Source organism: Galeopterus variegatus, unplaced genomic scaffold (assembly GCF_000696425.1).
Source record: "Galeopterus variegatus unplaced genomic scaffold, G_variegatus-3.0.2 Scaffold14, whole genome shotgun sequence".
Taxonomy (NCBI): Eukaryota; Metazoa; Chordata; class Mammalia; order Dermoptera; family Cynocephalidae; genus Galeopterus; species Galeopterus variegatus.
The window spans coordinates 1303184-1317420 of NW_007726125.1; the positions used below are offsets into that span (position 1 = coordinate 1303184).

The following is a 14237-nucleotide window of genomic DNA, read 5'->3' on the forward strand; positions in this document are numbered from 1 at the left end:
GCCTTTCCTGCACGGATTCCTTTTCTAACAAGGTCTGCTTTCGCCCGTCGAGGGGCCTAACACTATTACCTGCCACACAGTTTGAAGATGGAAAGGACCTTCAAGTCCGTCCATCCAACTTTCACTTTTTACAAATATACGGAGGCCTTAGAGAAGTGAAACGACCTGTCTGAGGTCATGGCTCTGGCCAACACTGGAGTCCTGAGAGCTAGTCTGCGGACTTTCCTGCCTCTAGCGCTCGGGCATTGCCCACGTTATCAACCCCAAACTCCGCTCCACGGACTACAGTCCAGGTCGTCGCTGGGCGGACTACATCTCCCACAATGCCTTGTGCTCAGCCTCCCTCCCGCCGCACGTTTGGACGCTGTCTTCACCAATAGGAAGGCAGAGTTTCAAGAGCCCGTTCTCGGTAACCAATGAGTGCGGGGGTGGGCGGGCCTCTCCCGTCCATTGTTCTTGGTGCCCCACGGGCTTGAGCGGAGGTGAATCCGGAGGGGCCGGGCCGATCCTGCGGGCGTTTTTCGCACGCGGAGCAGCCTCCGTAGCAGGACCTGGTCTCCGGAGAGGTGAGCTGCAGAGAGAGACCTGCAGCCGCGCGGACTCAGGTGCGTAGCCCGAGGCGAGGGAATAACGGGCCTGGAGCCAGCTGCGGGCAGCCCTACTGGGGGAGGGGCGTCGGGGGCGCTGTCCGCATCCCGGGCGGCTCGGATTTACGCGCCCGGCTCCGCTCAGTGAACCCACCCGGGCTCTCTCCCCACATCCAACAGGGAAGCGCAGGGTTTGGACTGGAAGGGACATTTGACGACATCCCGCGCAGCCTTGTCGTTTTACAGATTGGGGAAACTGAGGTTCACGGGGGCGTGTCTTGCCCCAGGTCAGACAGCGAATTAGCTGACTAGGCACAGTTTTCCCGGGCTCCCAAGTAAGAGTTCTGGTATAGCTGTGTTTCTTCTAGTCATTTGGGTTAGTACACATTGAAAACTTCGGTTTCCCCACTAGCATTTTGTTGTTTTTTAAGCTTTTCCTACTTTAAAACATTTTATTTTTTTCTTGGGGGGGGGGGGTTGTTAGCTGAGTCTTTATGATGTAGTAGTGACTTTTTAAGATAAATTTTTATTGCTTTTGTAATATTTATTTTAAATCGTTTGTAATTTCATTAATCTTAATATTTTGTAGAGTTGCCATCCAGGTCTTTTTTTTTCCCGTGTGTGAGTTCATTTTAAAAGGGAATTGGGGTCTTACTGTATCTGTGGTTTTGTTTTGCCTTGTTTTGTTTTTATCTATTTTGTTCATATCAGGAGGATTATTTTAAATCACTAATGATTAATAATCTTACTCTAATTTTTTTTTTTTTTAAAGATGACCGGTAAGGGGATCTTAACCCTTGACTTGGTGTTGTCAGCACCACGCTCAGCCAGTGAGCTAACCGGCCATCCTATATGGGATCCGAACCCGGGGCCTTGGTGTTATCAGCACCGCACTCTCCCGAGTGAGCCACGGGCCGGCCCTAATTTTTAAAATATTTAAAAATACATATTGCAGAGTGCACAAATCTTAAATTTCGTATGTATGCTCTTGTGCAACCATTGCCAAATCAAGATATAGAACATTTCCAGAACCCCAGAGGCTCCTCTGAGCCTCTTTCTGGTCAGTACCCCCCAAGGGTACGTACCTGTTATTATGTGAGCACAATTTTTAATACATATTACTGTATGGATGTGCCATCATTTATTAACCATTCCCCTGCTGCTGGATTTTTAAGGTACCAGTTTTTTGCAGTTAGCAAAAATGCTATGGTTGTGTGTTCTTACAAATAAGTTTCTCTTTGCAAAGACGGTTATTTTTTAACAAATTACTGAGGGGCCAAGGCTGGATCTGAGAGTATGAACTTCACACTTATAAATATGGTAATAATGCAGTTGAGATATTGCCTTCCTTCTAGTGAAGCTCAAAGTGCTTTGACATCTGATTCATTGCTAATCCTTTAGATGTCCCCATAAGATAAGAAGCATGAGTGTTATTATCTCTTTTTATTAGGTGGTCACTGAGGTTGAGTAATTAAGTTGTATATTAGGTCAAGGTCACTTACTCTGCAGTAAGCCTGAACTGACATAGGGAAGGATAACTCAGTCCTGGGTTTTGTCCAAGGACTTTGCCTTTCTGATACTCATTCTTTGGTATTTTGGAGAAAACAATGCTGTATTTTTTGTGCTTGTGATACTTCTTAACTTCTTTTGCCATAGAGAAATATGTTTTCAAAAATAAGTTATTCTTCCTTTAAGGGGGACAGGAAACTCCTGTTAGTTTGTGGATGTAAGGATCATTTGCTGGCCTGACCTGGGCCGTTGTTAGATCATTTTAGGACAGTTTACTTATTGATTCCAGTTCTTTCTTGCTTCTCAGCAGGATTATTTGTTGAGATTTGAGAAGGGAGGTGTTTTCTCAGAGAGCCTGGCTGGAGAAGACTGAGGTTCAAGGCTTGAAACCTGAGTGAGTGCCCCAGAAACGTGGCTGATGGCTGCAGAGGTGCCAAGAGTGACCACTCCTCTGAGCCCCTTGGTCCAGGGGCCTCAAGAGGAAGATGAACAGGAGGAGGAGGAGGTCACCACTATGATCCTGGAGGATGACTCCTGGGTGCAGGAAGCTGTGCTGCAGGAGGATGGACCTGAGTCCGAGCCCTTTTCCCAGAGCACTGGCAAGTGCAGCCCCCAGGAGGAGGCAGCATCTGGGGGACGGCAGGGTGCACTTGGCCGCCTCCGAGAGCTCTGTCGGCGCTGGCTGAGGCCAGAGGTGCACACCAAGGAGCAGATGTTGACAGTGCTGCCCAGGGAAATTCAGGCTTGGCTGCAAGAGCATCGGCCCGAAAGCAGCGAGGAGGCAGTGGCCCTGGTGGAAGACTTGACCCAGACCCTTCAGGACAGTGGTGAGACCTGGAACCTCATAGGGAGAGGGTGGGAGCACCCTTTGGAGGTGGAGGAGCGTGATGTTTGAGGAGAAGGAGAAGATGGTATCCAGGACAGGATGGGGGATAGCGCCATCCCTCTACTCTGCAGTCAGAACACACATTCATCGCTCTTTTAATGTCCTCATTGTGTGCAGTGGTAGCTCCAGAATTTTGGTATAGGAGGAGCATAGAGGACTTTCTTGGAGCAGAATTTGCATAGTAAACACAGTTTGTACTTATATGATTATTTGGAGGGGTTGGGAAGCTGATGGAAGTTACAGGGGGAGAGGCTAAAGACCCTGTAAATTACCCCATGACACCTTCACTTGATTGTGCAGTAAACATCCAAATAGTTCCAGCAATTAGAAAAAAACAACCTGATTTTTTCAAAGTGATTATGAACCGAGATAAATGACAAGTAAGCCTGCTAATAACTAGGGACTCTCTGTTGTATGAAATCAACCTGGGCTTTCAAAAGAGAAATTTTAAACTTGAGCTCTTTGCAACAGTTACTGTATTTGTGTCCTGTGTTGCTAAAAGGTTCTGGGATCCTGGCATTGCATTTAACTATGCTGTCTCTATTCTGGTCTTCAGTTGTAAACTGGACTCCTTTGATTACCAAAGATTTACTTCAGATCCACCTGTCCCCCTAGGACTATTTCAGGAACCATGGGACATGGCTGCCTTTGTCCTGAGGAGAACTGCAGAATTTCAGAGAAAGATGCATGGAGAGGAAGGGTCAGTTCAGAGGCAGTTTCATGGAGGGCCTGAAACTGTTGCACGATGGAGTAGAATTTGGAAAGGTGCAGGGTAGGGAGAAGGGAGTGGCAGCTGACAGGAGCTGTGCTAAGAAAAGGCTCTGAAGGGGGCACCCAGCTTAGTTTATTCTCTCAGGTGACAGTGGAGAGGGCTGGCCGATTGGTGTGGAAAGTGTTTTTAGAGAGTGGTAGGAAGTAGAGTTTGGGGGAAGGGTGGGTGGAGGCTGGACTGAATGTCATTGGCCTTAGCAGGTTCTTGAACTAGGGCCCAGGGGGCATGGAAGGAAGTGGAGTTTGGTAACAGGATGTAGGTTTGATTAGAGTAGGGAGAGGCTAGAGACAGGAGAGCAGCCAGGAAGCCGCCTAGTCATCGAGTGTTTAGTCATGGAGGTTAGGCCGAGACTGGGACAGCAAGGGAAGCGGAGATTGGACACTTGTGAGAACTATTTACCGAGTTCTTTCTGCAGGTCAAGCAGTGTGCTTAGCATCTAATATGCAAAACTCACATGAACTTCTCCACCTTGGAAGATAAGCAGGATTATCATCGCCAGAAGAGTTAAGTGACTCCCTTAAAATCATGCAGCTAGTACAGTATGAAGCAGAACCAAGATTTGAACTTATGTGTCTGAGGACATGGCCCATGTTCTTAAGCATTTCATCACGGGTGATGTTAGGTGACAGTTCCTAGTGGGGCATTGGAAGGGAGGGTTGCAGATGAGGATAAGACAAAGTCACAGACTCAGGGGCATCTAGTCTGGAGGATTTAGAATACCGGAAAGGGAAGAGTAGGAAAGAGAAGGTGGTTTGGGGCAGAGGTTTTGACAAGTGCCAGGGTCTGGGAGATATGAGCAAAGCTGTCTTCTGGAGAAAGGGACTGACATTGAGGATCTACTGTGATCCAGCCCTGGCCACTGGGCACCTTACATTCCCGTCTCACTAAGAATCCTGTGAGGTGGATGGGGTTGTCATTTTACAGATAGGGAATGGAAGTTCAGCAAGGTCACAGTGGTAAGTGGTGGAGCCAGGATTCAAACTCAGGGCTGTTTGCTCCCACATGTGTTTGGTAGATCCTAAGTTTTGTTAAAACGAAGTACCTGATTTTCTTTGACCCTGAAAAATAACAAGTTTATTCTTGCTATTTAAAAAAAAAAAACTTCTCATCCTATTTCGAAACTTTGTTTACTTGCCTCCTGATGGATGTAACAAGTGAACTTCAGGATCTTTGGTCAGAAACTATGTAGGGGACAGAGGAGTTGAGGGCTGAGGACAGGTCTCTGGAGTTATGTAGTTAGGGAGGTCGCAGAGCAGAGAGCTGGGCCTCAGCAGCCCTCCCACCTGGCTTGTTGCAGGGACTTTGTGCTTTTCATCTTTCACTGGACATCCGCGATGGGGACCATCCCAGATGAGTGGGTTTGTCAGTCCCCTGACTTGTGCCTTTGAAATTGTCTTTGTTGGTCCTCCTTTGTTTAACAAATGCGTTCCACCTTCTTCATGGTTGCTTGCAGGAATCTTTGCACTTGTCTTCAACATTTATTCAACATAAGACCCCTTGACCTCTCTTCTGTTTGTCCAGCTTGGGACCTTTGGACATATTTACCCAGCACAGGGCATTTCAAGGCCTGGTTAGATGGTGGTTGTTTAATGTTTGACTAACAGGCACTTCTAGGCGCTCACATTTAAAGTATCTTATAATTCCAGTTAAGTTCAGACCTGTGTTAATAGTTTTAAGTGGCAAAGCTCATCTCTGTTTGTGCAGGTTTCCCAAGGACATTTTAATCCCATACCCAGCTGAATTCTGGCTATTGCTACTTCTTACCTGAATTCTTGCAGCAGCCTCCAAGCTGAACCTGCCTTCGGGCTCTTCCTGCTTCATTGCAGCACCTCCACTCCTACCAGAGTGTTTGGGGGCACTCTCCTGCTTAAAAATCTTCATGAGTTCCCTAGTATCTGCCAGATCAAGCATGACCTCCTTGTTCTGTTTGGAATCTGTGGCCCTCTGTGGCCTGGCCCAGTCTTCCCCTGCAGCCTGGTCTCTCCCCGGATGTCCTTGCTGCAGTCCTTGCTCTGTTCAGACCAGATCTTGCTGTTTTCTTACATCTAGTGTGTGCTTTCTAGCACTCAACTTTTGCTCCTGAATTTTTGGCTTGGAATGGCCTTGTCCCATATCTGTGTGATTGAAATCCTGGTCATCCTTTGAGTGCCCACCCTTAAAGATCCTCTCCATAAAGCCCTCTTTTATTCCAGTCCCTTTTCCCTGTTCCCAGTTCCACCCACCTGGGAGCATCTGTAATCACCTCTGCTAGAAATCATCTCTCCCAGCACATTTGGATTCTTCTTTTATTTTGTCTTTTTATCGTAGTCCATCTTGTTTTCTATTTGTACAGGTACTTGTCTTATCTGATCTAGGAATCTGTAAAATCCCAGAAGGCAAAGAACATGTCTTCTTTCTTTCTCCCCGTCTCTCCAGTATAATGAACCTCTGGGCCTCACCCCAGAACTACTGAATGAGAAACTTTGGGAGTGGTACCTAGCACTCTGGAGTTTAACAAGCCCTCTTTTCAATTAAGTGATCCTAATTGAAGCTCTAGTTTGAGAACCACTGCACTAGACAGACTTCTCTCGTTCTCAAACTTGGTTGCACATAAGAATCACCTGGGACCTGGAGCCTGCATCTGCCCCAGGATTCTGATTTTCTGATTTAATTGGTATGGGGTATGACTCGGGCAAGGGATTTTTGGAAATTCCCCGGGTGATTCTATACTGCAGCAAAGTTTAAAGACCACTGCCGTAGAGCTTTGTTACTCAAAGTGTGGTTCGTGGACCAGCAGCATTAGCTTCACCTGGGAGCTTGTTGGAAATGCAGACGATCAGTCTCACCCTGGCACTACTGAAGCAGAATCTGCATTTAACAAGAATTCCAGGTGACTTGTATGCATCTTGAAGTTTGAGAAGCACTACCCTAGACTAGCAAGAAATAGAGGTTGTCAACTTCAAACCTGCTCATGTCCAACACTTGAGCCAAAGAGTCACAGCTGACCTCTCCAGCTGTCCTCAAGCATCATCTGGCTTTTGGGTGGTCACAGGCAAAAGAATTTTGAGCTTGCTGCCCCACCATAAATGCTCCCTTGATGACCAGAAATGAATGCATGCATGCATTTGTGGTAGCAAAAAAGGGAGTGGGAAGTGTTGGAGGGTTTTAAAGGTATATGTCTTTTATTTTTTTTTGGCAGCTGGCTGTTATGGGGATCAAACCATGGACCTTGGTGTTATCAGCACCATGCTCTAATCAACTAAGCATTCCAGCCAGCCCCAGAGCCCTGTTTTTTTTTCTTTCTTTCTTTTCTTTCATTCTTTTTCTGTTTCTTTCTTTCATATGTCTTATTTATTTATTTTTTTTAAAGATGACCAGTAAGGGGATCTTAACCCTTGACTTGGCGCTGTCAGCACCACAGTGTCCCAAGTGAGCTAACCGGCCATCCCTATATAGGATCCGAACCCATGGCCTCGGTGTTATCAGCACCGCACTGTCCCAAGTGAGCCACGGGCTGGCCCTCTTCGTATGTCTTTTTAAAGCTACAATTCTTAGCTTCCAAACAAAATTATTTTTAATTCACTTAAATATTTGAAATGTATACCATATAGAAGTCTTAAGGAGAGGTAACATAAGTGTAAAATGTTTGGCAGTCATTCATTGAAACTGATAACATGCTGTTTTTATCAGTGGTTAGTCCCTCAAGCAGCCAGAGTTCAGGTGGAACAATGCTCCCAGTCACTGAGGCATGTTCAGGTTTCCACCAGGCATGGCAAGGCAGCGTTCCAAGGGAGAGAGCTCAAGGCAGGATAAAGAAAGCCCAGTTTGGCCATAACCTGTATCAGAATCACTTCTGTATTTTAGACCAGTGGCTCTGACCATACTGTTGAGACACGTCGGTATGTCACAATCAGGTGGGTGGCTGGCCAGCTGGTAAGCTCAGTTCGTTAGAGAGTGGTGCTGATAACACCAAGGTCCAGGGTTCCATCCCTGTACCGGCCAGCCACCAAAAAAAAAGAAAAGAAAAGAAAAAAAGCCCCAAATAATCAGGTGGAAAGGGCTTTAGAAGAATTTTGAGCATAACAGACATGAAAGCACCAAGGTTTGTGACCAGTGTATTTATATTGTTATAAATAAATTATGGCAAATTCAGGTTTATCTTCATACTGATATCAATTTTCTTCACACTCATTCAGATATGCCTTCTAGCATGAGAGAGAAACAGGAGGCCTGTGACCAGGCAGGGGACACTCAAGGCCCTGTGAACAGCCATAGGAATGTGCTGTGCACATGAGTTCAGAGCATGTGTTGAGAGTGGGAAAATACAAGAATCACTGGTTTAGACTGAGCTACAATTATGGCTTTTGTCTACTAACTGATAAGGGGAGAGGTCCCATGGCAATTTAAGAACCATTCAGTGAATGGTTTTTGGACAGTGGTCCAGTCATTTCGAAAAAACTAAAATTGGATCCCTGCTTTGCAACTTACACAGAAAAAGATCCCTGCTTCACATTTACACAAAAATAAATTCCACATGAGGCCAAGTGTTCGGATCCCCATACTGGCCAGCTGCAAAAAAAAAAAAAAAAAATTCCAGATGGATTATTGATTTATATATATAAGCTCTGAAGTGACACATAGGAGAATATTTTTATAATTGGGGTAGAGAAGGACTTCACAAGCAATACAGAAATCATCAAAGCTAGATTGGACTCATGAAAACAGAGGAAAAATCCTTTATATAAAAAAGATAAAATGAAAAAGTTAAAAGGCAGTGCATAGACAGGAAATATTTCCAACAAAGTCTGCAGATTGAATCAAAGTCCTTGACCTACAAGAGCCTCTACAAATTCATAAGAAAAGTCAAACTGGGAGAATAAATGGTAAAAGATATGAACAGGCAATTTAGAAATGAAGAAATACAAATTGTAACTGTATGAAAAGATGTTCAGCCTTATGAATTATCAGGGAAATACTGATCAAAGCAAGACGCTATTCTGTTGCCTGTTAGTCCAACAGCAATTTAAGAGTGTTACTAAGAATGCTCTGCCTTTCTGAGCGTTTATTTAATCTTGTAAAATTAATTTCAGAATTTTTCTAGCAGATAATGTGTCATCTATTTTAAATTTGATTGAGTATATAAAATTGTATGTAAGAGCCATATGTTCTTTTTTTATTGTGGTAAAATATACATAGCATAAAATTTACAATTTCAACCATTTTTATGTGTACATTTCAGGGACATTAAATACTGTCCATTCACATCGTTGTGCAGCCATCACCACCATCCATCTCCACAACTTTTTCCTCTACTCAAACTGAAACTCTGCTTGTTAAACAGTAACTCCCCATTCCCTTCTCCCTCCAGCCCCTGGCAACCACTGTTCTATTTCCTGTCTCTATGATTTATGTCTCTTTGACTATAGGTAACTCTTATAAGACGAATCATACAATATTTGTCCTTTCGTGTCCGGCTTATTTCACCTAGCATAGTGTCCTCAAGATTCCATTCGTATTGAAGCATGAGTGAGAATTTCATTCCTTTTTGAAGCTGGATAATGTTTCACTATATGTGTGTACCATATTTTGTTTTTCTATTCATCTGTTGATGGACATTTGGGTTGTTTCCACCTTTTAGCTGTGTAAATAATACATGAACATGGATGCACAAATATCTCAATTCTTTTGGATATGTATCTAGAAGTGGGATTGCTGAATCATATGATAATTTTATTTTTAATTTTTTGAGGAACTGTCATACTGGTTTCCACAGTGGCTGCACCAGCAATGTGCAAGGAGAGAACCATATATTCTTTTGAGTCTGTCTCAGGGACAGACTTTTGACAATGTGTTTATACTTTCCAAAACCTGAATTTAGTCACAGACCAGAATATATGGTGCTGTCTGTTAGTAAGTGGGTAATTAAGCATTATAGCCAAGAACAGTCTTGTTAACTGTGTTCACAGTGAAGGATATGAATAAATAAAATGGATCAGTATTGTATAGATGACTGTTAAGATCAGTTAGAATAGCATCCTCATCGTGGCCAAATGTCACCTTCTCAGAGGGGCCCTCTAGTTGTTTGCTTGCACCTTACCCTATTTTAGTTCCTTTACAACACTACGCTATCTGAAATTAGATGATGTCGTATGAATAAAGAATGTATATTTTGCGAGGTTCATCAGCTTTCAAACCTACAAAGCATTGTCCAAAACCATTGTTTTAAAGTCCCCTGCACAGATACGGGGACTTCTTCCCCACTTCAGCAGTTTGGGGGGAGGTCAATAACATCTAGAAAACGAGACCCTTTTTTTCCTGTTTCCTTAGTGCCTGACTCATCTCTGAGTTTTCTCTACTGGAGATCGGGACTTTCCAACCAGTGGCTCACAAGCCTGCCTCCTCAGAAGCCCACCCTCCTATATCCACTCACATCCACAAAATATGCTCATCCTGTCGTCTTGGAATAGCAAACACTGTTTCTACCATTAAAATCTCTTTGAAAAGAAATTCCCAACTCCTACCCTGTCATCCCATCTCCACTGATAACTTGTTGGTGAAGATATTATCCTTGTATCTGACCAGAACCAGTTTCTGATGCCTGTTTTCCTTTGTGCTCCTTCTCATTTCTTCCTCACTTCTCTGGATGACTTTTCCTTCTTTCCTGAGTTTTTCCAGCTTGCATTTCATCTCTTCCTGTTGTTTCACCCCCTCTTCTTTTTCCAAGTTCCACTTTTTGGTCTTCCTTTATAGAGGCGGTTTCTTCATTTAATTATTATTATGGATGGAAAATGATCATTTTTCTCTTTGCAGAGTATTTTTTATTTACTTATTTTATTATTTTTAATTTTTGGCAGCTGGCTGGTGGTCACTTTTCTCAATAATCATAATTCCTCTGATTAACATGTAAGAGTCAAAGGCTGTCTCCTCTGCTTTACAGAAACAGCTTCTTGCATATGTGGCTCATTTGTATGATTCTGGGTTATAACCTCACCTCCTTTGCTTCTCCAAACCAAAGAAGCCAGCCTGCTCACCCCAGTTCCCAAACAGAGCTGCACTGGAGGGTGAATGCTGAATGTTCAGGAAGGGATTTTCTGCCTGAGTTTTCTGAGATCAGCTCCTAAACGCCCTCCTCGCCAGTGCCTTCCATGCTTATTCTCTTCTCTTTCTTCCTCATCACTTCTACCCAGTCGCTGCTGTTTCAGGAAGCTCTGACATGTATTATTATGGTGTCTTCAAATTATGTCTTTCTTCTGATTTCACTGAAAATGAATTTTGGGTTTCTCTGTGTTTTCTGTTGCTTCTGAACTCATACCAGAATTTACCAGTTCTGATTTTAAAGCAGTGAAAAAAACATTATTAGCTAATGTTACCAATTCAGAAGAGATAATTATTAAAGTCATCAAAAACATGTTTTTGGTCATGTTAGCTTGCTGAAAATAAATCAGGGCCTTGGCCTGGAGGTCCTTATAGAAGAGATAGGATAGCAGAGCTCTGTGCTCAAAACTTGCAAAACAGTCTTGCAGGAAGTTGAGGAAGCACAGAATTCCTGTCCCTGGCCAAGCGGGAGTGTGCATTATGCCCCTCATGCCTATGTCCATCCCCTGGAGATATGGGGGAGCAGGGCTGGAGGGCACGGAACCTGCATATATGTTAGTGTAAGGATGAAATATAATTATACTTCTATTTGCAAGTTTAAGTATGATTTTATATCGACTAAACACATGAGTGGGACCCAGGTCCTTCCTGAAAGGCATGTCAAATGTTATCATGCTCATATGTGGAAATTTACATTAACTTATAGAAACTAATAATCATGGAATTGGGCATCTTATCTTAAATAAACAGTTTATTAGCTTTAATAATGGAAGTGTCACTAGGAGATTGTGTAATTATTTTACTAATTGTCTTCCTTACTTTCTCAGGAGGTCTTAGGCTATCATCTTCATCAGTTAAATTATTAATTTATTTCTGTACACTATAGAATTCCAAATAAGGACTGGAGACACTTTATAGAAATATAGGACAAGGAAATTATAGTACAAAAGAAAAAGGGAGAAAAGACATGAAATGAAAGTAAAAGGGCCGGCCCGTGGCTCACTTGGGAGAGTGTGGTGCTGACAGCACCAAGGCCACGGGTGCGGATCCCCTTACCGGTCATCTTTTAGAAAAACAAGAAAATATATATTGAATAAAAGTCATTTTCCTGTCAAGATAAAATCCTCCTGGTTTAAAAAATAGTAAAGGTTTTGGATTAATCTATTCATTACTTATCCTCTGGTTCACTAACTTGATGGGAGACACCTTCTCAAGTGTCCACACCTCAAAGCATGTTCTCAACTGTCCTCATTTTCATTTTGGGGGGTGAACTTTTCTATAATGAAGTACAAAGCTTTTGAAAATAGTGCAAGCATATTTCATTTGAGGTATGCATCCAGTGAGAAAAGTTGATGCTTTCCGGATTGCAGTTAGCAAAGGCAGGCTTGGCCCATTGTGAGAAAGTCCACCACCACTAGCATCTGGGTCCAGCCGTGCAGGATCCCACCCACCACTGGCACCCATTCCTCCCTCCCTCCCTTCCCAACACATCCTTAGAAGTTTAATTTTTAAAACATTTCCTCTTTGGTTTACTTTTCTAATCATGACAGGGAATTGAATAGACATTGTGTGTTTTTCTTCATTGTTTCAGATTTTGAGATACAGAGTGAAAATGGGGAGAACTGTAATCAAGACATGTTTGAGGACGTCGAATCACATGTGATGTTCTCTGAAATTCCTGAAAGGGAAAGAGTTCAGCAATCTGACGGGGAGAGTGACTTTGAGAGAGACTGTGGCTCTAGGGGGCCCCAGGGAAATGCCCCAGGTGAGGACATTGGGGAGGTGCCTTCCAAGGGCAGGGAAGTTGGCCAGCTCATAGGCCTTCAGGGCACCTACCTGGGTGAGAAGCCCTATGAATGTCCCCAGTGTGGGAAAACCTTCAGCCGGAAATCCCACCTAATCACACACGAACGGACCCACACAGGAGAGAAATACTACAAATGCGACGAATGTGGAAAAAGCTTTAGTGATGGTTCAAACTTTAGTAGACACCAAACTACTCACACAGGGGAGAAACCCTATAAATGCAGGGATTGTGGGAAGAGCTTTAGCCGGAGTGCAAACCTTATAACCCACCAGAGGATCCACACGGGAGAGAAACCATTTCAGTGTGCCGAGTGTGGCAAGAGTTTCAGCAGGAGCCCCAATCTCATTGCTCATCAGCGCACCCACACCGGTGAGAAGCCGTATTCGTGCCCCGAGTGTGGAAAGAGCTTTGGCAACCGGTCCAGCCTTAACACACATCAGGGAATCCACACTGGAGAAAAACCCTATGAATGTAAAGAATGTGGTGAAAGCTTTAGTTACAATTCTAACCTAATCAGACACCAGAGAATCCACACAGGAGAGAAACCATACAAGTGTACAGACTGTGGGCAGAGGTTCAGCCAGAGCTCTGCTCTCATTACCCACCGGAGAACTCACACCGGGGAAAAACCCTATCAGTGCAGCGAGTGTGGGAAAAGCTTCAGCCGCAGCTCTAATCTGGCTACACACCGGAGAACCCACATGGTGGAGAAGCCCTATAAGTGTGGGGTGTGCGGGAAGAGCTTCAGCCAGAGTTCCAGTCTGATCGCTCACCAGGGCATGCACACGGGGGAGAAACCTTATGAGTGCCTGACATGTGGGGAGAGCTTCAGCTGGAGCTCCAACCTCATCAAGCACCAGAGGATCCACACAGGAGAGAAGCCCTACAAATGCAGCGAGTGTGGGAAATGCTTCAGCCAGCGCTCCCAGCTGGTGGTGCACCAGCGGACCCACACGGGTGAGAAGCCCTATAAGTGCCTCATGTGTGGCAAGAGCTTCAGCCGGGGCTCCATTCTGGTCATGCACCAGAGAGCCCATTTGGGGGACAAGCCCTACAGGTGTCCTGAATGTGGGAAAGGCTTTAGCTGGAATTCAGTTCTCATTATACATCAGCGAATCCACACAGGGGAGAAGCCCTACAAATGCCCTGAATGTGGCAAAGGCTTCAGCAATAGTTCCAATTTTATTACACATCAAAGAACTCACATGAAAGAGAAACTTTATTGAAGTGGCAAAGAGGGAAAGTGAGGGGACTGGCCCATGAGAAGGAATCGCCACACTGCCTCAAATAGTGATGTCCCTTTACAAGAGCCATTCTTCTTAGACACTCTTTGGAGGTTTTTGCCAGAATTTTACCCTGCTCATCCTTATTTCTAGAACATTGTCATCTTAGTGGTCAGAGTCAAGCCTCATACAGATTCAAGAACAGTGTAGGAGTGGAGGGGAGGGTCCAGAAAGTTGGGTCTTTTTCTGTTACATTTCACACCTGATTGGCCCCCTGTCTCCTGATTCCTTTGTGCCTCAGTTTCCTCTTTGGTAAAACAGAGAGAAATGTTTCTGCATGTGGAATGGAAGACAGTGTGGCCCACAACATGGGCTGAGT

The 14237-nt window shown here is 44.3% G+C and overlaps 1 protein-coding gene across 1 annotated transcript; it reads left to right on the forward strand.

The window, feature by feature from the left end:
* The first annotated feature begins 447 nt into the window (after positions 1 to 447).
* On the forward strand, positions 448 to 13877 carry ZSCAN2 (zinc finger and SCAN domain containing 2). Its single transcript, XM_008565700.1, has 3 exons — positions 448 to 566; positions 2404 to 2923; positions 12420 to 13877. Exons 2-3 carry the CDS (start codon positions 2515 to 2517, stop codon positions 13859 to 13861), a joined length of 1851 nt encoding a protein of 616 aa, XP_008563922.1. The 5' UTR covers positions 448 to 566; positions 2404 to 2514; the 3' UTR covers positions 13862 to 13877.
* Positions 13878 to 14237: the final 360 nt, after the last annotated feature.

Bases quoted from the DNA above. Each gene is read 5' to 3' on its own strand.
- ZSCAN2 (XM_008565700.1), top strand. From the start codon at position 2,515: ATGGCTGCAGAGGTGCCAAGAGTGACCACTCCTCTGAGCCCCTTGGTC. The intron at 2,924-12,419 runs GTGAGACCTGGA...TCATTGTTTCAG, and splicing joins CCAGACCCTTCAGGACAGTG to ATTTTGAGATACAGAGTGAA.